This window comes from Budorcas taxicolor, chromosome 17, assembly GCF_023091745.1.
Source record: "Budorcas taxicolor isolate Tak-1 chromosome 17, Takin1.1, whole genome shotgun sequence".
NCBI lineage: Eukaryota > Metazoa > Chordata > Mammalia > Artiodactyla > Bovidae > Budorcas > Budorcas taxicolor.
The window spans coordinates 68,763,095-68,788,423 of NC_068926.1; the positions used below are offsets into that span (position 1 = coordinate 68,763,095).

At 46.9% G+C, this 25,329-nt stretch overlaps 1 protein-coding gene across 4 annotated transcripts in view; it reads left to right on the top strand.

The window, feature by feature from the left end:
- The first annotated feature begins 12,416 nt into the window (after nucleotides 1-12,416).
- Nucleotides 12,417-25,329, top strand: part of NF2 (NF2, moesin-ezrin-radixin like (MERLIN) tumor suppressor) — a 70,920-nt gene continuing 58,007 nt past the window's right edge. For 3 of the 4 annotated variants that reach the window (XM_052654881.1, XM_052654882.1, XM_052654883.1), the window contains exon 1: nucleotides 12,417-12,971. In XM_052654881.1, the coding sequence (XP_052510841.1) occupies nucleotides 12,858-12,971 (114 nt within the window). In that variant the 5' untranslated portion in view covers nucleotides 12,417-12,857. The remainder of the gene's footprint in view (nucleotides 12,972-25,329) is intronic. The other variant, XM_052654884.1, reaches the window with a different exon arrangement.

Below are 25,329 nucleotides of genomic sequence, written 5' to 3' on the forward strand. Positions count from 1 at the left end.
CCTCAGTTTCCACCCCGTAAAATGGGAACATTGAACAATAACACCAAAGGTGCTTAAAGGGGCCCTCCAGGGTGAGTGGCAGAGGGTCAGCAACCCCACTTGAAATGGTATACAGTTCTGTGCGCCTGTGCATTCCTGCGGGGGTGGGGCACAGGTACCGTTTATCATAGTCTGAAAGGAACAGCCCCCTAACAACTTAAGACAGATGGACAAGGCTCTGGGTTGCAGGGACACTTTCTCTCCATCATCTCCATTTCCCTTCCCATCCCCCTCTACCATCTCTGCCTGGGCCTCCTGGAGCTCCATGCCCTTCTGCTCTGCCCCAGTCTTGTGCCTAACTTCCAAACTAGTCCTCTCCCAGCCCACGGTCCCCCAGGTCACAGACCTCAGTGGGAGCAGAGGGCCTGCAGACCCTATAGAGGGGGCAGCAGGAGCCTAATAACTTCCAGAGAATATGTGCATACACACGCCCCAAAAGACTGTCCACCTACTGAGGCCGAGGCTGATGGTAGTTCCCTCCTGCTACGCTTGGGGTGGAGGAGTGCCCTGGCAGGCTTTAATTTTGTGATTCCTTCAGCAAATGTTGAGTCCACGTGGCTAGACCATGTGCTGAGCCCTGAGACGCCAAACGTGGCCAGAACGACCAGCCCCCAGCCCTCTTGGAATTTAAGGCCTGGCCTGGCTGGGGAGACAAAATCAAACTGGTATTGACCCCCCTGGGGCAGAGACCTTAGACCTAACCCTTCTCCCCTCTCTTGCCTGACATGCTAAAAATATTGGCTGAAAAAGTGAAAAATATACACAAAAATATTTTTTGCCAATTGTGATACAGGCTATGAAAAAATAGGGAGAGCTATGAGGACTTATATTGGGGAGGGGGAAAGAGAAAATGTAAGGTTCTACATAGACTTTGAGGGTCAATGATAATTTCTGTAAGGAAGTGAGGCCTATACTATTTTTTTCCCCTTGTATTTTCTGAAGCTGCTACAATGAATATGTATTCTTTGCAGGATTTATTTTGAAAGGATACTGTATAGCATCATGATAAACAAAAAACCTAAATCAACTGTGATACACAGGCAGAACCATCAGAATAAATGCAATGAAGATATTGTATCCCTGGTGCTTTATAGCTAAGGCCGAAGGTTACTCTATGTTAACACACAGCTGAGCCCAGTTGCTCCTTGGGTTATCAGAAGAACCTAAAGCGACCATGACTGACGTGTTCCCAGACACAGACACTCAGGAAAAGCTCAGATGGGGAGATGGAGGTGCAGCAAGTAACATGTCACTGGTGTCCTGCGGTGGAGGAACCAAGTGTGGCAGGTGTGGAGAGGTGGGCGTGACAGCTCACTGGGTGGCCTGATGTTAGACCTAGGCTGGGCTTCCCTGGTGGCTCAGACATTAAAGACTCTGCCTGCAATGCAGGGACCAGGTTCGATCCCTGGGTCGGGAAGACCCCCTGGAGAAGGGAATGGCAACCCATTCCAGTATTCTTGCTGGAGAATCCCATGGGCAGAGGAGCTGGGCGGGCTATAGTCCATGGGGTCGCAAAGAGTCAGACATGACTCTTTTCATGACAGACACTCTTTTCAGCAGAGAGAGTCTGACAGCAGCGAGCAGGGCAAGCAGAGCCTTGGGCAGAGGAAGCAGTGTGTGCACGGTATGTGAAAGGGCCTCCAGGAAGGAATGGGTTCGGACTGTTCAGCATCATCGGATGTCATCAGAGGGTGGGGATGACGTGGAGGCATCTCCTCGCTCCGTACAAGGAGTACTTTTCTAACAATGGAGCGGATGGCCTTGGTGACCCATCACTGGACTGTGACAACAGAGGCTGCACAGCAACTAACTGGTCATTTGGTTATCAAGCCATGGGGAGCCAGGACCCCTGGACAGGGAAGGGCTTGTCCTCCAGGTCTAGTGTGAGAGGCCTCACCAAACTCTTGGTCTTCCTGGCCATCTCTGCTGGGGAAAATGAGGAAGGGCTGGCCCAAAGCCTCCTCCTGGTGGTCTAGGCATTTTTAAAATGTATTCAGTTTTGACTGCACTGGGTCTTCGTTGCTGCACTCAGGCTTTCTCGAGCTGCAGTGAGCGGGCGCTACTCTCTAGTTGGGTGCACGGGCTTCTCAGTGCCGGCGCATCTCTTGATTCAGAGCACAGGCTCCAGGGGGAGAGGGCTCAGTTGCCCCAGAGCAGGTGGAATCCTCCCAGACCACGGATCGAAGCCTTATCCTCTGCACTGGCATACAGAGTCTTAACCATCGGACCATCAGGGAAGTCCTAGTCTAGGCATTTGTAAGACCATCTGCTTTATTGACTATGCTAAAGCCTTTGACTGTGTGGATCACAATAAACTGTGGAAAATTCTGAAAGAGATGGGAATACCAGACCACCTGACCTGCCTCTTGAGAAATCTGTATGCAGGTCAGGAAGCAACAGTTAGAACTAGACATGGAACAACAGACTGGTTCCAAATAGGAAAAGGGGTACGTCAAGGCTGTATATTGTCACCCTGCTTATTTAACTTATATACAGAGTACATCATGAGAAACGCTGGACTGGAAGAAACACAAGCTGGAATCAAGATTGCCAGGAGAAATATCAATAACCTCAGATATGCAGATGACACCACCCTTATGGCAGAAAGTGAAGAGGAGCTAAAAAGCCTCTTGATGAAAGTGAAAGAGGAGAGCGAAAAAGTTGGCCTAAAGCTCAACATTCAGAAAACGAAGATCATGGCATCTGGTCCCATCACTTCATGGGAAATAGATGGGGAAACAGTGTAAACAGTGTCAGACTTTATTTTTTGGGGCTCCAAAATCACTGCAGATGGTGACTGCAGCCATGAAATTAAAAGACACTTACTCCTTGGAAGAAAAGTTATGACCAACCTAGATAGTATATTCAAAAGCAAGAGACATTACTTTGCCAACTAAGGTCCGTCTAGTCAAGGCTATGGTTTTTCCAGTGGTCATGTGTGGATGTGAGAGTTGGACTGTGAAGAAGGCTGAGCACCGAAAAATTGATGGTTTTGAACTGTGGTGTTGGAGAAGACTCTTGAGAGTTCCTTGGACTGCAAGGAGATCCAACCAGTCCATTCTGAAGGAGATCAACCCTGGGATTTCTTTGGAAGGAATGATGCTAAAGCTGAAACTCCAGTACTTCGGCCACCTCATGTGAAGAGTTGACTCATTGGAAAAGACTCTGATGCTGGGAGGGATTGGGGGCAGGAGGAGAAGGGGATGACCGAGGATGAGATGGCTGGATGGCATCATGGACTTGATGGACATGAGTCTGAGTGAACTCCGGGAGATGGTGATGGACAGGGAGGCCTGGCGTGCTGCAATTCATGGGGTCGCAAAGAGTTGGACAGAACTGAGCGACTGAACTAAGACCATCTTCCCATCTCCCGCTGTTTGAGTGGGATAGGAAGATCAAACTAGGCCCTCCACGAGCACGTTCTCCACGTTCTCACCCCTGACCAGATTAGATGGATGAGTCTCCATATCCAGGCCAAGGGAACCAGTCTAGCCAGCTCACTGGAAGTGCAGCTTTGAGACCTCCATTCCCACCCCAGCCAGGGAGACCAGCTCACTCCAGTTTACCCCAGACTGTCCCTGTTTGGACACTAAATGTCCCCTATCCCAGGAAACCCCTCTATCCTGGGCAAACTGGGATGTAGGATCATCCTAATCGTGGCTCTTTCCCTCTCCCTGGCTCACACATCCACTCCACCCCCAGAATCTTTTCCTCATTTAACTAACCCCATTGACTCTGCTGGAAGGAGCAGGGCAGGGGGGCTGACTGCGTGGCACTCAGTGACATGCAATGCCTGTTAACTCAGCACCTGGTAGGAATGGGTCCCTGCCCCATGGACCGTGCATTCTGGGCAGTAAACCAGATGGATGTTGGAAGACAATTCTGCAAGTAAGGAGTAATATAATTAGACCATTTCCAATTACTGTGGAATAAATTATCCCAAAATTTAGCAGCTTGAAACAATGAACATTTATGAGCTCACACGGTTCCAAATGGGTCAGGAATTCACGAATGAGTGGCTGGCTGGGCTACTTCTGGCTCAGGGTCTTTCACCGCATTGCAGTCAAGATGTTGGCTTGGGCTATGGTCATCTGAAGGCCTGATGGAGGCTGTGGGATCTGCTTCCGAGGTGGGCCGCTCACACACCTAGCAAGTCAGCGCTGGTTGTTGGGGGCTCCTGGCCGGTGACCTCAGTTCTTTGCCACGTGGGCCTCCCCAAGTGCTGCGTGCGTGTCTTCACCACATGGCAGGTGACATCCCCCAGAGTGAGTGATCCAGGAGAGAGTAAGTGGGAACCTTCGAGGACTTTGTGAACCGACCTTGGAAATCATACCCTGTCATTTCTGAATATCTCTTTGGTGACACAGGTCAGCCCTGCTCAGTGTGGGAGGGGGTCTTACAAGGATGTCAATACCAACATGTAAGTTTCCTAGGAGGAATCTTCCCTGAGGGTCCAGTGGTTAAGAATCTGTCTTGCAATGCAGGGGACATGGAGAGGTTTGATCCCTTCCTGGTCCGGGAAGATCCCACAGGCTGAGGAGCAACTAAGCCCGTGTACTACAACTACTGAATCCCATGTGCTCTAGGGCCTGCGTGCCGTAACAAGAGAAGCCACCAAAGTGAGAAACCTGCGCTTTGCTACTAGAGGCCAGCACCCGCTCACCACAAGCGGAGAAAGCCCACACGTAGCAACGAAGACCCAGGACATCCAGAAATTTTAAAAAAAGTAAAAAAGATTCTTGGTGGCTGGCTCCTACAGTTAGGTTGTGCCCTGGGCCCAGCTTAATTACTGGGATTGGACTCAGACATCCAAGCCACCTTCTATGAGCATGTCTCCCCAGCATCACTGTTTTTCTGTCCTAGGGTCTCTCCCTCCCCTACCTCTCTGAGGTCCCCACCCGCCCACTAGAGTCTGTGACATCTCTTTCTCCTGGACCTGTTCATCCTCCCCTCTTGACAGGGAGCTGACCCATTTTTTTCTCCCTCCGTCCCTCTTTTCCCAAAGCCGTCCTCATGGAATTTACCTTCATAACTCGTTGCCAAGCCCTGCTGCCCAGTCTGTGAAATGAAAAGACAGGAACCGGGGACAAAGACAGATGGAGCAAAAAGGAGCAGGCAGGTTCATAAGTGTAAAATATGGACACACCTGTCATCGTCTATTCCCTGGGACGAATAGATCATCACGGAGTGGGCTGCAGAAGAGCAGAGAGACAAAGCAGCCAGCCGTGGCAGTGCCACCAGCTCCTTAGTGATGGGCTTTCATGCCCGGGCCCTACTGCTCTCTAGAATTGCATCCTCCAGCCATGAGACCCCCAAACAGGAGCGACAGGACAAGAAAGCTTTTATGTCTCAGCTCAGGCATGAGCCACACTGCCAAGTCCCAGCCTTTCTGCAGGATAAGTCATATGCAGACATGAATTATGGGACTTTGACATAGGGCCACATAAAAACATGATCAAAGTGCCACTCCATGTATACATATTGGAAATCATACAAACGCCAGAGAAAGAAAACATTTTGCCTTGTTAAATACCAAATCACTTCAAGGCTGTCAGCGTGGAATGAATGATAAACTGCGTTCACTCTGCTGCCACCGGGCCGCGCCGCTACAGCTGAGAAACAACCACATTCTGTGTCAATTCAGAGCAAAGCACACCGTTGTTAGTGTGCTTTGGACTCCAGCAACTGCTTTTTGTGTGCTGAGCTGTTATTTTGCTGTTCACTGTCATTTAAACCCACTTTAAAAAGCTATAAAAATGTTGTTCAATAACATCACTCACAAACTAGGTATGCCAATGCTGAAAATCACACCCCCAAATCAATACTTTGGAGCATCTATCGGATGTGATAAAACACCCTCAGAGAAGACTGAACCAGCTCTGGGACAGGTGCTGCTGTAAATGTAGGACAGTGTCCACAGGTAGAGATAATGCTGCAAAGATACAGAGCAAAAATATGGGGGACTTCCCCAGTGGTCCAGTGGCTAAGACTCTGAGCTCCCAATGCAGGGGCCCCGTGCTCAATCCCTGGTCAGGGAACTGGATACTACACGCCACAACTAAGAATTCACAAGCTGTAACTAAAGATCCCACGTGCCACAACTAAGACCTCAGTTAGTTCAGTTCAGTTCAGTCGCTCAGTCGTGTCGACTCTTTGCGACCCCATGAATCGCAGCATGCCAGGCCTCTCTGTCCATCACCAACTCCCAGAGTTCACTCAGACTCACATCCATCGAGTCAGTGATGCCATCCAGCCATCTCATCCTCTGTCGTCCCCTTCTCCTCCTGCCCCCAATCCCTCCCAGCATCAGAGTCTTTTCCAATGAGTCAACTCTTCGCATGAGGTGGCCAAAGTACTAGAATTTCAGCTTTAGCATCAACTAAGACCTGGTGCAGCCAAATAAACAATAAATTTTTTTATAAAAGCAAAAGTATGGTAAGATGGGCTGTTGATTCATGAGCTCTGTGTGTGCGCATTTTATTGCTCCTTCACATTCATTCCTACGGGGAAACATGAGTTTTTAATACAACATTTTGAATCATGTGAAGCTTATAGAAGCCATCCTTCCTGAAAAATGTGACTTCCCTGGACCTCCTCAGATATCCTGGCATAAATACAGCTCCTGGAGCCCACCCCTAGAAGGGAAATGTTATGGGTTGAATTGTATCCTGTGAAATAACAGAAAACCTTTAGTCTCTGCCTCCAGTTCCCAGCACTGAGCTCCTAAAGCTCTTGTAATTACCTAAGTGATAAAATCACCAGGAGCCCTTCCTGTTCAGATATTTGGTCTTGGACCCTGGTTCCTGACACAGAGCCTCTAAATCACTGGGAACTGCCTGGGTGATGGGAACATCGTTTGCTCTAATGAGGTAATGCTTTGTGGGCTCCTGCATGGGGTGGTTGCTGTCGTTTAGTTGCTAAGTCGTGTCCAACTCTTTGCCACCCCGTGGACTGCAGCCCACCAGGCTCCTCTGTCCATGGGGTTTTCCAGGCAAGAATACTGGAGTGGGTTGTTATTTCCTTCTCCAGGGGATCTTCCTCACCCAGGAATCAAACCTGGGTCTCCTGCATTGCAGGCAGATTCTTTACCACTGAGCCACCAAGGAAGCCCCTTGAACAGGGGCTAGACTAGAGAGATTAAGCCGTCGTTAGAAGTATGAGGCTTTTAGCTTTTCCAGCCCACATCCTCCTGGAAGGGGAAGAAAGCTGGAAACTGAGCTGATAATGGGTCACGCCTACATGAGGAAGCCTCCACAAAAATCCCAAAAGTATGGGTGGGGTTTAGGGAGCTTCCAGGTTGGTGAACACATTCACATGCATAAGTATGAATAGGCATAAGCATGAATTTTAGGCAGTCGCTTTTCAGTGCCTGCTGTAGACAAGACCCCTTGTAACTTGCAGCACGCTGTCCTTGGAAGTCCATGGGCCCAGGCTAAACACCTGGGTTTGGGATCCAGGTTGTTTCTCTATTTGGTTGTGTAGTCTTTGGCCAATCACTCAGATTTAGGTCCCTCTGTTTTCTTAACAGTCAAATGGGCATAATAACCTACATAATGATGAGAATTAAATCAAATGCATGCATATGAAAATGAACCCCAGTTAAAGTTCCACTTATGTGTGCTGTGAGGCTTTGCTATTTGCAATCCCATTTCCTATTCTCCTCATTAAAAAAAAAAATTATTTATTTGTCTATGTTGGGTCTTAGCTGATGTAGGCTCCAGGGCACACAGGCTCAATAGCTGTGGCGTGTGGGCTCAGTTGCCTGTGGGATCTTAGTTGCCCAGCCAGGGATTGAACCCACTTCCCCTGCATTGCAAGGCAGATTCTTAACCACTGAACCACTGGTAAGTCCCCTTATTCTCCCCATTTTAAGTGTGGATAAAACCCAGAAATGGTAAAGACCTTTTCAAGGTTGCACAGCATGTTAGACACAGAGGGCACTCAATAAATATTACCTTGCATTTAAGAGAGGCTTTTAAACATGTCATATTATTATTATGCCCATTTTTACAGATGAGGTAACTGAGGCTCAGAGAAGCTAAATTATGCCCAAGGGCAAGGTAAGGTAGAAATTCCTACTCAGGTCTGCCTGCTTCCAACACTGCAGGTGACAGCCTGGGCAAATTCAAGGATCTTCGACCCCAGGCCAGAAATGAAGAGAGAGAACACCGCTGAGGAGGCTCTCTACAAGGGTCCCGAGGCCTCATAGGCTCTTACTCACCCTTATTCAGATAGGAGCTGTTATCTGCAGATGCTTTCATCCAGGCTCAGGGCTTCAAGGAGGCACGTTGGAACATCCCAGCTATGACCTCAGAAGCCTTAGGTCCCAGGTCGCACAACCTTGACCTTCCCATATAGGGGACATTCGGCACTTCCTGATTGTCACAACCAAAAAAATAATCTCCAGATACTGCCAAATGCCCTCTTGGAGGGAAAAGATGTCACCTGGAACACCACTGATCTAAAAGAATGAAGGAACAAAATGTAAGTCAGGTGAGATCTGGGTTAAAACAGCCCTATATACACAAGGAGATCCAACCAGTCCATCCTAAAGGAGATCAGCCCTGGGTGTTCATTGGAAGGACTGATGCTGAAGCTGAAACTCCAATACTTTGGCCACCTCATGCGAAGAGTTGACTCATTGGAAAAGACTGATGCTGCGAGGGATTGGGGGCAGGAGGAGAAGGGGATAACAGGATGAGATGGCTGGATGGCATCACCGACTCCATGGACATGAGTTTGAGTGAACTCTGGGAGTTGCTGATGGACAGGGAGGCCTGGCGGGCTACAGTTCATGGGGCTGCAAAGAGTCAGACACGACTGAGCGACTGAAGTGAACTGAACTGAACTGATATGCACATTGCAAATCTACCAATCATGCTTTGGGGTAAATTACTTCATTTCACCCTTATCCAGTTTCCCCACATATAAACAAGGGATATATACCTACCAAGTTGGGTTTTGATAAAGATCAGAAGTAAAGAATTCATAGCACTTTGCAAAGTACCTTATGTAAGCACTTAAATATATGGCAGCTATTAACATTGTTCCCATAGTTTGAGACTGTATTTCCTCATGTCCTTCCCTTATTTATGCAACAGATATTTAGTAACTGGTGTCTGTATGTCAGGTCTTTCTTAGCGAGCCCTACCTAAATTTTTCCTTCTCAAAACCTTATCTGCTACCTGGTATTACTGTCTCTATTTATTCTTTGTGAACAGCACTTTTAATGCCAGCATAATATTCTACCACATCTATTTTGACTCATGGCCCTGGCCTCCCTTCTGAGGTCCAGACCCACACATCTGCCTGGAGGTCCCCCAGGAATTTCAACAGTATGTCTGGCCAATTAGCCCAGCGCTTAGCACCTAGTAAGCCTTCCATAAAATAAGCTATTACTGGCCATTGCTGTCATCTTTAGCCCCTGCTCTCTGATCCACCTCCTCATGCTACTCCTCAGTGGGTTCCCAAAGTCACTTATTTTCTGCCAGCAATATTGGCCCTGGGTTAAAGCCCTGATTAGTCGTCCCTATGGGGAGCCTATAGGAGAATCCAGCCTGGTTTTCCCACCTGCGGGGATGAACCAAAGCAATGAAAATAAAGACACTCCCATGCTAAGCCCACAGTGCCTTAAACAATCAGTTTGGTGGGGAAAATTTGCTAGCAGTTGGCAGGCGCAGGACATAAAGTTCCCCCAAAGCAGCCTGGCATCCTTGCCGGGTGTGCCAGCCAATGATTCCTGGGGCCTGGTGGGTACTTCACAGGCACCGCAGGGGCCCACAGGGAAGAGCAAATTTATGCTATTAGTATAGTTATAGCAACAGCCTCTGCTAAGTGCTCTCGAACTGTAGTTCACCATCTCAGGGCTGAAACAGGCAATTTAGAAGCCACCAACGGTTTTTCCAGTAGTCATGCACAGATGTCAGAGTTGGACCATAAAGAAAGCTGAGTGCCAAAGAATTGATGCTTTAAACTGTGGTGCTGGAGAAGACTCTCAAGAGTCCCTTGGACAGCAAGGAGATCAAACCAGTCCATCCTAAAGGAAATTGACCCTGAATAGTCATTGGAAAAACTGATGCTGAAGCACCAATACTTTGGCCACCTGATGCGAACAGCCAACTCACTGGAAAAGCCCCCGATGCTGGGAAAGGTTGAGGGCAGGAGAAGAAGGAGGCAGCAGAGGATGAGATGGTTGGATGGCATCACTGACTTAAGGGATGTGAATTTGAGCAAACTCCAGAACATGGTGAAGGACAGGGAAGCCTGCAGTCCGTGGGGTCGCAGAGTTGGACACGACTTAGTGCCTGAACACCACCAACCAGGGGAGGAGAGCAGAGTAAAAGACCAGCAGCCTCTGGTGGGACAGGCTTGGGTTTAAGTCCCAGCTTTGCCTCTTGATGAAAGTGAAAGTGGAGAGTGAAAAAGTTGGTCTAAAGCTCAACATTCAAAAAACGAAGATCATGGCATCCGGTCCCATCACTTCATGGAAAATAGATGGGGAAACAGTGTAAACAGTGTCAGACTTTATTTTTTGGGGCTCCAAAATCACTGCAGATGGTGACTGCAGCCATGAAATTAAAAGACGCTTACTCCTTAGAAGAAAAGTTATGACCAACCTAGATAGTATATTCAAAAGCAGAGACATTACTTTGCCGACTAAGGTCCCTCTAGGCAAGGCTATGGTTTTTCCAGTGGTCATGTATGGATGTGAGAGTTGGACTGTGAAGAAGGATGAGCGCTGAAGAATTGATGTGTTTGAACTGCGGTGTTAGAAAAGACTCTTGAGAGTCCGTTGGACTGCAAGGAGATCCAACCAGTCCATTCAGAAGGAGATCAGCCCTGGGATTTCTTTGGAAGGAATGATGCTAAAGCTGAAACTCCAGTACTTTGGCCACCTCATGTGAAGAGTTGACTCATTGGAAAAGACTCTGATGCTGGGAGGGATTGGGGGCAGGAGGAGAAGGGGACGACAGAGGATGAGATGGCTGGATGGCATCACTGACTCGATGGATGTGAGTCTGAGTGAACTCTGGGAGTTGGTGAAGGATAGGGAGGCCTGGTGTGCTGCGATTCATGGGGTCGCAGAGAGTCGGACACGACTGAGCGACTGAACTGAACTGGACTGAATGGGTATAATAGCCAGCAAGTAACTCTGTCAGGCTGACTTTCTGTTTCTTCACCTGTAGGGGGGGTGATGCTAACGGCTAACATTTGTGGAATGTGTTTCGTTCAGCCATTCAGGTATTCAACCATTAAGTCTCATTTAAAATTGAACATTTTTTAAAATAAAGAAAATTGTATTCCCCTATCTCTCTCTCTCTCTCACACACACACATCCATATAACCCTTGATGACAGTAAAACATATGTTTATGATTCAAAACTGGAAATCACAGAGTAAAAAATGAAAAATGCTTTCTTCTTTCCTTTTGTTTGGCTACGCCCCAGCAGCCTGCAGGATATTAGTTCCCTGACCAGGTACTGAACTCCCACAGTGAAAGCCCATAATCCGAACCACTAGACTGCCAGGGAATTCCCCCAGAATACTTTCATTGGGGCGGGGGGAAGTATCTACAAAAAAGAGCAATTTCATAGGATTCGACCTAAAATGACCAGCCACGTTCTAAAGCTTTATACGCCTCAACAATCCCGTGGGGTAGGTACAATTATTATCCACCTCCCTCCATGGGGTCTCAAAGACTCCGACACGACTTAGCGACTGAACAACAACGATAACCCTCGGTAATAATTAGAATTTCTCCCTAAAAAGAAGCAGAAGTATTCCGGGGGGTGGGGGGTGAGGGGGTGGAGGGCGGTAAGTGCTGGCTACCTAAACGGCCTCCACAAGTGATTTGAGAGTTTGAGAAACACAGAGGTCAGCACACGTAACTAGTTTTAAGTGCTCAACAGGCTAATCCACCCGGTGTCCAAAACACGATCCCCATGGGGCGCCACACCTGGCGCCGACTTGGTCCGCAGTGCAGTCCCTCACGGGAACAGGGGGTGACGCGTCTCCCGCGCCCGGGTACCAGCCTCTACGTGTTTCCCTGGGAAAGGGTCGGCGGGGCTCAGGCACCTCAACCAGTCTTGCTAGAGTAGGCGTACCTTTTAGAAAACAAAAGCGTTCGGAGTGACTGTCACCGCAGCCACTCAACGGCGAGCCCAGGCCCGCGCCTCCAGGCAGATCTGAACTTCCGATTGGTGAAGTGATGCCGAAGAGGGTGGGACACAGCGGGAAAGTCCCGTCTCCTTCGGAGCGCTCAGCCAACCGCGGCATCCGGGCGGCAGCAGCCGGGTTTGGTTGCGTCGTGTGTAGTGATTCTTGGGGGCCCGAGGGCGGGGCGGGCAGCAGGCCGGGGGCTGCGGGGAGGGGACGCTTCCCGCGGGCGCGCGGAGCGAGGACGGTGACAGCCACGCGCGCACGTGCGCGCCCGGCTGCAGCGCGGCCCTGAGACCTCCGTCGGCCGCTGAGAGGCGCGCGGGCTCTGGGCAGCCGCCGTCTAAGGGCCCCGTCCGCGGGCGTTCCCAGCGTCCCCGGCCCGAGTCCCGGAGAGCGGGGCCGTGCCCTCCCCGTCGGTCCCCGATCGCGATCCTTGCCCAGGGCCGTCAGGGTCCGCCCCCGGGACTCCCCTTTCCGTTCCTGGGCAGGGTCCTCGCGGCCCATGCTGGCCGCTGGGGGCCCGCGCCGCTCAGACAGCTCTCGGGCCGGCCGGCCGGCCACCATGGTGGCCCTGAGGCCTGTGCGCCTCCTCCAGGGAGGCTAAAAGGTCCCGAGCGCAGGCCTCGGGGCGCGAGGGTCCTGCGCCTGAGCCCCGCGCCATGGCCGGGGCCATCGCTTCCCGAATGAGCTTCAGCTCGCTCAAGAGGAAGCAGCCTAAGACATTCACCGTGCGGATCGTCACCATGGACGCGGAGATGGAGTTCAATTGCGAGGTAACTGGCCTGCAGCCCCGACGGGCTGCGGCGAAGGGCAGCCCTTTGGGATCTGGCCCTGGTTTGGGTCCGGCACCGACCCGGGCGCCCTTGCCGCGGTGACAGTCAAGGTGGAAGCTTCAGTATTCTGTTTATATCATCTCTGGGCAAAGATAGAGTCGGCCAGATCCGGAAGGGGCCATCTAGGCCCAAATCCTCACGTTAAAGATAATTACTGCTTTTTTTCAATGGGGCTTTCGGGTTTGGAAGCACTTCCTGAAGGTTTTCATTCATTGTTACTGCATAAGTCTGAGAGCATCAGTGGTAGCGAATTCTAGTGCTCAGTGTCACGCTTTAGCTCCGGGTCTTTAGAGTTTCAGCTTTATAAGATGATATAATCATAGGTGTTAAAAGTTGCATCTCGTTGGGAAAGTCTATATTGTTTCCCTTTTTCACAGACTAACTTTTCTAGAGAAAATTCTTTGAGGAAAGTGATGGTATCTTAAACTTTGCACATAGTTTCTGTCCTGTAACAGGTATCATTTATTGAATACTTAAGTGTCTCACATTCATTCACTCCAAACAACTCAGTTTAACCCCTCTGGAAATTGTCCCAAGGGCAAGCAAGCATCAAGTGAAAAAACATCTACTCAAGAAAATCTATGAAAATTCGGTAAGAAAGGCAAGAGTTTGTGGTATTTGTTTTTGTTTTGGCCGCCAGGCATGCCTTATCTTAGTTCCCCAACCGGGAATCCACGCCCCCTGCAGTGAAAGAGCAGAGTCTTAACCATTGGACCACAGGGAAAATCTCAGGAGTTTGCGGTATTAATATTTGAACTAAGACCACTGTCACCCTCCTGCTCAGCTCTGGACAGCTGCAACGCAGGATACTGGGCTCTCTCCCCTCCCTAGCTCCCAGTCCGACAGCTTTCTTCCCGGAAGGAGCATTACTTTAGGGCTTCTCCTGCCCAAGGCTGCTTGATACTGAGGCTCAGTCCTTTGTACTCTGGGCGTTGCTCACCAAGAATACTGGATTCCCAGTGGTTCTGTCCCCACCCTCAGTTTGTGAGATGGGTGGTACCAACCAAGAGAGACAAACTGAGACAACTTCAAACTGCCCCCCCTCCCCACACACACACACAACTTCTAAGAGATTTTGCCTGGAGGGAGAAGTAGGCTTAAAAACCCTTAGCTTCTAATCTCTTCCCCAAAGCATCGACTTCATTTGCTGTAGTGAAAGTGAAGTCGCTCAGTCTGTGGCTCCGTGGACTGTAGTCTACCAGGCTCCTCCGTCCATGGGACTTTCCAGGCAATAGTATTGGAGTGGGTTGCCATTTCCTTCTCCAGGGGATCCTCCCGACCCAGGGATCGAACCTGGGTCTCCTGCATTGCAGACAGATTCTTTATTTACCCTCTGAGCCATCAGGGAAGTCCTATTTGCAGTAGAGACTGGAGAAATTTATGCCTAAGGGTGCTCTCCAGAACTGTGAAGGTTTTGGTGAAAGGCAACTGGAAGGAGATCTGTGGATTTAATGAAGATACTACTGTAGGCAGCTAGTTTGCAGGAGAGTAAGACAGCTGGGAAGAGCCCTCCTGGTTAGAAAAAAATGTCAGACACTGATCTCAGAAATGGTTCTTTCAGAAGAGCCACCTTTTGATTGGATGACTTTGTAGAACAAGTTATGCTCTAGGGTATTGTTGGAAATAATAGAGCAATATATCACAATAGTGGACTGTAACAGTTGGGTGTTTCCCTGGTGACTCAGATAGTAAAGAATCTGCTTGCAGTGAGGGAGACCTGGATTTGATCCCGGCATTGGGAAGATATCCTAGAGAAGGGAATGGCTACCCAGTCCAGTATTCTTGCCTGGAGAATCCCATGGACAGAGGACCCTGGCGGTCCTAGGGGTCATAAAGAGTGGGACATGACTGAGCCACTAACACTTTCACTTTCAACAGTTGGGTGTGATCAGGGAAAGGGAGGAAGAGTGTCCTACTAAGACCATTGTCATCTCGGATGACTTTCAGTTCAGTTCAGTTCAGTTCAGTCGCTCAGTCGTGTCCGACTCTTTGTGACCCCATGAATTGCAGCACGCCAGGCCTCCCTGTCCATCACCAACTCTCGGAGTTTACCCAAACTCATGTCCATTGAGTCGGTGATGCCATCCAGCCATCTCATCCTCTGTCGGCCCCTTCTCCTCCTGCCCCCAATCCCTCCCAGCATCAGGGTCTTTTCCAATGAGTCCACTCTTTGCATGAGGTGGCCAAAGTATTGGAGTTTCAGCTTCACCATCAGTCCTTCCAATGAACACCCAGGACTGATCTCCTTTAGATTGGACTGGTTGGATTTCCTTGCAGTCAAGGGACTCTCAAGAGTCTTCTCCAACACCACAGTTCAAACGCATCAATTCTTCAGTGTTCAGCTTTCTTCACAGTCCAACTCTCACATCCATACATGACCACTGGAAAAACCATAGCCTTGCCTAGAGGGACCTTTGTTGGCAAAGTACTGTCTCTGCCTTTCAATATGCTATCTAGGTTGGTCATAACTTTCCTTCCAAGGAGTAAGCATCTTTTAATTTCATGGCTGCAGTCACCATCTGCAGTGATTTTGGAGCCCCGAAAAATAAAAGTCTGACACTGTTTCCCCATCTATTTCCCATGAAGTGATGGGACCGGATGCCATGATCTTTGTTTTCTGAATGTTGAGCTTTAAGCCAACTTTTTCACTCTCCTCTTTCACTTTCATCAAGAGGCTTTTTAGCTCCTCTTCACTTTCTGCCATAATGGTGGTGTCATCTGCATATCTGAGGTTTTTGACATTTCTCCTGTCAATCTTGATTCTAGCTTGTGCTTCTTCCAGCCCAGCGTTTCTCATGATGTACTCTGCATATAAGTTAAATAAGCAGGGTGACAGTATACAGCCTTGACGTACTCCTTTTCCTGTTCAGAACCAGTCTGTTGTTCCATGTCCAGTTCTAACTGTTGTTTCCTGACCTGCATATAGGTTTCTCAAGAGGCAAGTCAGGTGGTCTGGTATTCCCATCTCTTTCAGAATTTTCCACAGTTTATTGTAATCCACACAGTCAAAGGCTTTGGCATAGTCAATAAAGCAGAAATAGATGTTTTTCTAGCACTCTCTTGCTTTTTCGATGATCCAGCGGATGTTGGCAATTTGATCTCTGGTTCCTCTGCCTTTTCTAAAACCAGCTGGAACATCTGGAAGTTCACGGTTCACGTATTGCTGAAGCCTAGCTTGGAGAATTTTGAGCATTACTTTACTAGTGTGTGAGATGAGTGAAATTGTGTGATAGTTTTAGCATTCTTTGGCATTGCTTTTCTTTGGGATTGGAATGAAAACTGACCTTTTCCAGTCCTGTGGCCACTGCTGAGTTTTCCAAATTTGCTGGCATATTGAGTGCAGCACTTTCACAGCATCATCTTTCGGGATGTGAAATAGCTCAACTGGAATTTCATCACCTCCACTAGCTTTGTTCGTAGTGATGCTTTCTAAGGCCCACTTGACTTCACATTCCAGGATGTCTGGCTCTAGGTGAGTGATCACACCATCGTGATTATCTTGGTCATGAAGATCTGTTTTGTACAGTTCTTCTGTGCATTCTTGCCACCTCTTCTTAATATCTTCTGCTTCTGTTAGGACCATACCATTTCTGTCCTTTATCGAGCCCATCTTTGCATGAAATGTTCCCTTGGTATCTCTAATTTTCTTGACGAGATCTCTAGTCTTTCCCATTCTGTTGTTTTCCTCTATTTCTTTGCATTGATCACCGAGGAAAGCTCTCTTATCTCTCCTTGCTTTTCTTTGGAACTCTGCATTCAGATGCTTATATCTTTCCTTTTCTCCTTTGCTTTTCGCATCTCTTCTTTTCACAGCTATTTGTGAGGCTCCCCAGACAGCCATTTTGCTTTTTTTTAAATTTCTTTTTCTTGGGGATGGTCTTGATCCCTGTCTCCTGTACAATGTCACAAACCTCCATCCATAGTTCATCAGGCACTCTATCAGATCTAGTCCCTTAAATCTATTTCTCACTTCCACTGTATAATCATAAGGGATGTGATTTAGGTCATACCTGAATGGTCTAGTGGTTTTCCCTACTTTCTTCAATTTAAGTCTGAATTTGGCAATAAGGAGTTCATGATCTGAGCCACAGTCAGCTCCTGGTCTTGTTTTTGGTGACTTTGGGCAAACCCAAAGATATGGCTCCCTGAGGAGCAACAACATAGGCCCTAACACCAGGAGAGGGAAATAGATTTCACTAGAACAGTCCAGACTGTTACTCAACAGCAAGCAAATAACAGCATGCCCAGGGTGAGGGTGGAGAACCACTCCCTAGAGTTGCTATAAATATGTTCTCGGAACTAAAGGAAAACATGATTAAAGGTATAATGATATTTTTGCATCAACTAGAGAATATTAATAGATTGCTGTTGTTTAGTGGCTCATTTGTGACTGACTCTTTGCGAACCCATGGACTGTAGCCCACCAGGCTCCTCTGTCCATGGGATTTCCCAGGCAAGAATACTGGAGTGGGTTGCCATTTCCTTCTGCAGGGGATCTTCCCGACCCAGGGATCAAACCCAGGTCTCCTGCATTGACAGGCAGATTCTTTACCACTGAGCCACCAGGGAAGCCCAATAAAAGAGACAGGAATTATGAAAAGAGCCAAATTAAAATTCTGGAGTTGGGAAATGTAATGACTGAAATAAATTAATTAGAGGGGCTCAAAGTACATTCCAGCTGGTAGAGGAAATAATTAGTATACTTGAAGATTGATTGATGGAGATTATGGAAGCTGAAGAGTAAAGAGAAAAAGAATGAAGAAAAATGTTCTGAGCCTCAGAGAAACGTGAGGATCATTCAGTGAATCAACATATATGTAATGCAACTACCAGAAGGAGAGGAGTGAGAAAAAAATATTCCCCCCAAATTGGCTGAAACTTCCTATATTAATTGAAAAAGAATAACCAGTATATTCAGTAAGCTCAATGACCCCCAAGGAGGACAAACACAGAGATTCACAGACATGTCATGGTAAAAATGCTGAAAGTCTGACAAGGAGAAGATCCTGAAAGCAGCAAGAGAAAAACGACTTGGCACTTTTAAGGGAACCCCAGTAAGATTAACAGCTAACTTCTCAGCAGAGGCTAGGGAGGCCAGAGTGGTGTACCGTTCCAAGCACTCAAAGAGAATAGCTTGTAAACCAGGAATTCTATATCCAACATAGCTGGCTATAAATGAAACGGACCTTTCAAAAATAAAGTTAAAGACTTTTCTAGATAAACAAAACCAGAATTTGTTGTTTTGAGACCCACCTTACAAGAAATATTAAAAGAAGTTTTTCAGGCTGAAAGCAAGTGACCCCAGATAGTAATTCAAATCCAAATGAAAGAAATCAAGGAGCACTCGTAAAGGTAATTAAAGAATTATAAAAGACAGTATAAATATATTTTTCTCCTTTCTACTTTTAAGTGACGTAAGATGCAATTGCATAAAGCAATTTTGTATATAATATACAATGCTCTTTGTATATAATGTACTGTTGGACCTGTAACATAGAATTGCATGACACAACAAAGATCCCACAGGCTGCAACTAAGACTCAGTGTAGCCAAATTAATTAATTAATTGAAAAATACAAGTAAAAATGATATGGAAAGTCTGCATTTGAAAAATTAAATGTAATTCTGTATGTCTGCAATGAACAATCTGAAAATGAAATTAAGAAATGCTATTTATAATAGCATCAAAAAGTATAAAATAGGGACTTCCCTGGTGGTCCAGTGTAGGGGGCCTGGGTTCGATCCATGGTGAGGGAACTAGATCCCACATGCCAAAGCAAAGACTAGGTACAGCCAAATAAATAAATATATTTTTTTAAGTATGAAATATTTAGGAATAAATATAACAAAAGAAGTGTAAAACTGATACTCTGGGACTTCCCTGGCGGTCCAGTGCTTAAGACTCCCAGCTTCCGCTGCAGGGGACACAGGTTTGATCCCTGGTTGGGGAACTAAGATCCTGTGTGCCATGCTGAGCAGCATGGTGGGGGAAGAATAAAAGAAAAAAAGCAGCCTTTCTTGAAATGAAAAATAATGGATATGGCTTTTTTCCAGTAATATTTTCTTTATGGACGTTGAGATTTTCGTTTCATATAATTTTCACAACTGAGGAAATGTTATTACATTTTTTTTTTCAGTCACCTAAAGATATAAAACTCATTCTTAGCTCTCAGACTGCACAGAAACAGGCAGCGAGTTGGACTTATCATATGAGCCATAGTTTACTGACCCCTGGATTGAAGTTACTATTTGGTACCTGTTATGTGAGACTGACCCACAGGGACAGAAGTTTTTAGTGACATTCCTTCAGCCATAATTTTGCAGTGAAAAGCTGTTAGTTTTTCTTCTTTAAACAGACCCCAGGCCCAAAGAGGATGGACAATACTATCAGCAGTATCAGAGTTTCTCAACCTTGGCGCTACTGGCATTTTGGCTGGAGAGTTCTTTGTGGTGGGGCCTGCCCCTGTACTGCAAGGCGTATAGATAGCATCTCTGGCTTCTACCCACCAGATGACGGTAGCACACCTGCCTTGCCCCAGTTGTGACAACATAAAATCTTCAGGGGCTTCCTGGAGGTCCAGTGGTTAAGAATCCACCTTCCAGTACAGGGGACACAGGTTTGATCCCTGGCCCTGGAACTAATATCCCACATGGCACCGGGTAACTAAGCCCAAGCGCCACAGTTACTGGGCCTGCGAGCCCTAGAACCTGTGCTGTACAACAAGAGAAGCCACGGCAATGAGAAGCCTGCAGAGTTTTAGCCATTGGACCACCGGGGAAGTCCTGAGAATTATGCATTTTTAACAAACTGTCAAGTGATGCCAATGCTACTGGTCCAAATAGTGTTAGTCGCTCAGTCATGTCCGACTCTTTGTGACCCCATGGACTGTATAGCCAGCCAGGCTCCTCTGTCCAGGGAATTCTTCAGGCAAGAATACTGGAGTAAATTGCCATTTCCTTCTCCAGGGGATCTTCCCGACCCCGGGATCAAACCTGGGCTTCCGTATTGCAGGCAGATTCTTTACTGTCTGAGCCCGCGGGGAAGCCGCACTAAACGAACAAAGCAGCAGTAGAAGGTGCGCAGACTTTGAAATAAGACACACGCGGACTTTAATTCCAGCTAAACTACTCATAGCTTGGATGAGATACTCAAGCTCTCCAAACCTCAGTTTGCACATCGGTACAATGGAACTAATATTACTGACGCCGCGAGAGTGTTATAAGGACTCATGAAATGCTTAGTGTTGGGCAGGAAGGACAGGACTCTAGTCAGCCTAAAACAGGAGGCTTGGGTCACCGTGAGCACTGACTGCCGTGACTCCTGATGCAGGGGGCCCGGGGTTCGATCCCTTTTCAGGGAACTAGATCCTAACTTGGCCACAACTAAGAGTTCACAGGCTGCGGCTTAAGATCCTGCGTGCTGCGAGGAAGACTTGGTGCAGCCAGAAACATTTCTTTTAAATGCTTAAAAAAAAAAAAAAGGCAATGTTCTGTTGAAAGTAAGAATTGTTTGATTTATGGTGATAGCGAGAACTCAGAAGTGTCTGGTGTTACGCTCCTACTCTATTTTTATGCTAATGCAGGGAGCCTGTAGATGCATTTTGAAACAAAGGAGAGATGGTACTTGAGTTCTTGGCTTCACTGAGGTCAGATGTAGGTGGCTTTCTAAGAAGAACTCAATGTCACAACCAGTTGGGAGTTAACATATGAACTGCGATGCCTTATGCTAATCAGTTCAGACTTTTTTGCTGCAGAGATGGGGGCAAAAATCTCTTTCTTGCACCACTTGCTGCATTGCACAATTGGCTTGATGCTTTGGAGAATTTTTCCGCTTGAAAGACTTGATATTTGTCATTTTGAGAAAGTGGGTGCTGAACGTAGTTTGCCAGGAGGCTAAACGGTTCTGTTATTTCTTATCTAGACTGGAATTCTACTCTAGTAATTCAATCTATCAGTAAGAAGAGTCAAATATGAAAAATTTCTCGAAATTGAGTTGTGAGAGAGCCTAATACCTTCATCTTATATAGAAAACAAAGCCTCTTTCTCCTGTTGGTTGGCTTCTCAAACATTTTCACATACCCACGTGGAATTACAATTGGGTTAGATAACCAGCATTACAGATCATCCCAGCATACAAGTGGACATACACCTGACAGGTGGGACTTTCAAAAGCGGAAAGCAGGAAGAGCAGCTCTGGTGATTCCAGTAAGATGCTAAATCCTAGACACCCCAAGATTGAGGCCAGTGACTGTCTTCCAGGAGGGAGTTCAAACTGGTGTCTGAACCCTGGCTTCTCTGCGGAGCTCTTCTGTGACCTTGGGTACATCTCTCTCTCTCTTTCTCTTGTTTTCTCCCAGGCTTCAATTCTTCAGCTGTAAAACAGGGAGGAGCTCAATTTCCAAGGCCCTCAGCTGCACATCCCATTTTAGGTGATCTGGGCAGAAGAAGCTTATCACACAGCTCGCTGTTTCATATTTCCTTCTTAGGTAGGAAGTCATGTCAGGATTTGAGCATGCAGGTATGAGAAAAATCTGCTAGAGGGCCCGACAGATACTGCTCAGGGAAAAGAGCCAGCATCCTGGTAGAAGTGGCAAGTTGGCTCGGGTGGAAGGAAGCCCTGCCACTGCCCCCTGCTCCCTGAGTGATCTTGGATTTACCTCTCTAAACCTCAGTTGTAAGATGAGATTAATAGTATTTTCTTATAGGATTGTTTTAAGGCCTGAATAAGGCAGACCTTCACAGGCGTTTAGCCCAGGCACTGACCGTAGTAACTACTTGGTAAACATTAGCTTCTTCTGCTCTTTTTTTTAAATATGACTTTCATACATCTATATAGTTTTGATTCTGTGTATTTGTGGCTGTGCTGGGTCGTCGGTGCAGCGCTGGCTTGTCTCCAGTTGTGAACAGGGCCTGCTCTCTGGCTGCATCTCTAGTTGGGGTGACTCCTCTTGTTGCAGAGATGGGCTCTGGGTGCACGGGTTTCAGCAATTGCAGCTCTGGAGCGCAGGCTCAGTAGTGGTGCCTGGCACCAAGTTGCTCTGAGGCATGTGGGGTCTTCCCGCATCAGGGATCAAACCCGCGTCTCCTGCATTGGCTGGCGGATTTTTTACCACCGAGCCACCAGGGAAGCCCAAACATTAGCTTTTTCTATTATCTCGAGTCAGAAGTGTGGGAAAGAGGAAAGGTCTCATGCTAGAGGCACTGTGAATTTTCTCTTTGAATCACCTCCTTCATTTTCTCTGAATCGTCTTCAGGTTATCCATGCCTTGGTAATTGTAGACCTTCTAGACTCTACAGTTAAGTCTAAATATAGTGAGCTTTATGCCATATATTTAAGGATCTTTTTTTGTAATGCACTCTATGATTGGTCTCTATGTAGCTTGATGTCCGCGATGACAGCAGGACTCTTTTCTGCAATGCTTAATTATCCTCCATTCCTTTGTTCCCTTGTGTCATCTTGGAATTTTTCTCTTTTGTTTTTCTCCAGTTATTCCTGCTAGTTTTGCATTCTTATCCAAGAACATTTTTGGTACTTGTTTATTCCTAATTTCATAAGTTAACGTATTTGCTGTCTTAAAAACCCAGAATTGAGTTTTCTGCGAGCTGCTAATCATTTTTTTAGCCAGCTGGTGACCAGGTTTCTCTGGTTTGTTCCAGGATGATGTGTTCCATCCTCCTGTCTGTGCCTTGTCTGATTTAGACTCCGAGTCCACATGTTTTAGTACATTTTTAGCAAGCAAAAATTTATTACCAATTTAGTGCTGACCGAAGGGGAAAAAAAGCTTTTAATCAGATCTTCAGTCACCTGTGCCGCATTGAGGTGCTTAGGAGTCTAGTTCAGGAATCCTTGGGCCCCACTAGGTGGAGTCAGAGCACATCATTTCCAAAGGAATGGGGCCTTTTTCCTCTTCCCGAGTCTCCCTACTGTTCTTTTCTGCTGCTTTGCCAAATTTGAGCCGTGCTTGGAAAATTCACAACTTTCCGTTAGTGAGTTACATTACTTTTGGCTTTCCCATCCACTTTGCCAGCTTTAGTCTCCTGGTTTTAGTAGTTTTGATAATTTGTTGTTGTTTTGTTCAGTCGCTAAGGCATGTCTGACTCTTTGCAACCCCATGGACTGCAGCATACCAGTTTCCCTGTCCTCCACGATCTCTTGGAGTTTGCTCAAACTCATGTCCGTTGAGTCGGTGATGACATCCAACCATCTCATCCTCTGTCCCCTTCTCCTGCCTTCAGTCTTTCCCAGCATCGGGTCTTTTCCAGTGAGTCAGTTCTTCCCATCAGGTGGCCAAAATATTAGAGCTTCAGCATCAGTCCTTCCAATGACTATTCAGGGTTGACTCTTTAGGATTGACTGGTTTGATCTCCTTGCTGTCTGAGAGACTCTCCAGAGGCTTCTCCAGCACCACAGTTCGAAATTTGACTTTCAAGTAAAATTTAAAACTGAAGCCTGGAATCATTACTAAACTTATCTGAGCTGATCTGTGGTTTTAAATTCACCCATCGTGTATCTATCTAGTATCCTACTCCTATTGATCTGTGATTAAATCAGTCTCATAAATAAGTTTTAAAAGACTTCAGCCTACAGTAGTTCTCATCTACCTGCAGACTTTTTTTTTAAACAGTCCTACTCACTTGCACCTGTGCCTCCCACCCTTGTTAAAATCAGTGTCCTTCTCATTGATGACTGTGCGTGCATGTAAGTCGCTTCAGTCATGTCCGACTCTTTGCAACCCCATGGACTGTAGCCCTCCAGGCTCCTCTGTCCATGGAATTCTCCAGGCAAGAATACTGGAGTGGGTTGCCATTTCCTTCTCTAGGATTGATGACTGTGAACCTTAATCAAAAGGTCAAGCCAGAAACAGAATGTTTAAACGTTCTTTCCAGGCTAGGGTCTGGGTTCTACATGAGATGGTTTGCATAAACACATAATGTTTTAGCTCTCTTGTGCTGATAGCTTTTCTGTTTTGAAGAAGCACACTTTTAAATATAAACTACAGTTCTCGTAGAGACCAGGGCATGAGTTGAGTAACACTTGGTCATGGGTGATGTTTCAGAGTCTGTTCATCTCATTTCATGTTCGGGCATTTGAAATTGAGCTTTGTACCACTGGCACTGGATTTACTATTGCTTCCTATTCATAGCTCTCCATGCTGCTGCTAAGTCGCTTGCCGTGTCCGACTCTTTGCGACTCCATAGGCTGCCGCCTACCAGGCTCCTCCATCCATGGGATTTTCCAGGCAAGAGTACTGGAGTGGGGTGCCATCGCCTTCTCCGTAGCTCCCCATAGAGTTCTTATTCTCGGTTGTTGGAAACGTTTGTACTCATTGGTAATTGCTGAATATCAACAGCAAGCTTGGTGCTAAAAGAGCTTCTATTTTTCACCTTCATGATAAATCACAATTTTTGTTACACTAGCGAGTTCATTATTATAAGACAACTCCTGATTATTAGGAGTAAAGAACATGATCACAATGACAGAACCTGAGTAAGGGAAAAGAATGTAGCGAGAGCACAGAAATTAACATCCCCGAAAATGATTTTAAGATACAGAATGGAATGTTAAAGGATTAAAAGAAAATTTATTATAGTAGAGAAAAAAGTACTCCACGGTTTATACAAAACCGTCTGAATCTCATAGACTCGGGGGGTGTTAATCCTGAAAGCCCACTTGATGATTGTGGAAGCCGAGACCCAGAGAGGTTAAGTGACTTTCCTAGCACAGCAGGTTTGGGTGTTTTATAGTTGTTTGACAAGGCTGTGATTGCCCTCATGTTGTGAGCTAAATTCCAAAGACAGAGACAGTCTTCTCTGCTTTGGGAGGACTGTACTGCTTTTATAGCATATAAACTACGGATACTTTTTGCTTTGTCATCTGTCAGCCGGCTTTCAAAGCTTCAAGCCCTCTTTTTTCATGGCATCATGAAATCTAAGCCTTGTATGGGGGCCATGAGAGATTGACAGATGAAGAAATCAAGGCCCAGTTGAGCCAAGTGGCTCACCCACGGTTGTGGGTGGTTGAGGGTGGAGTTTTGGTTTGTTTTTGTTTTAAATATCATTTGGCTGGGCTGCACAGCATGTGGGATCCTCGTTCCCTGACCAGGGATCGAACCTGTACCCCCTGCATTAGCAGCTCAGAGTCTTAACTACTGGACCGCTAGGAGGTCTCCCAGAGAGGACTTGGTTTCCCTTTCTGGGCTCACGGTTGCTGCCAGAACCTGTTTCCACTAAAGCAGGAAACATGCCGGAAGCTGCAAACTTAAGGACTGTTCTCCCTGCACCCTGCCCCCCCACCCCC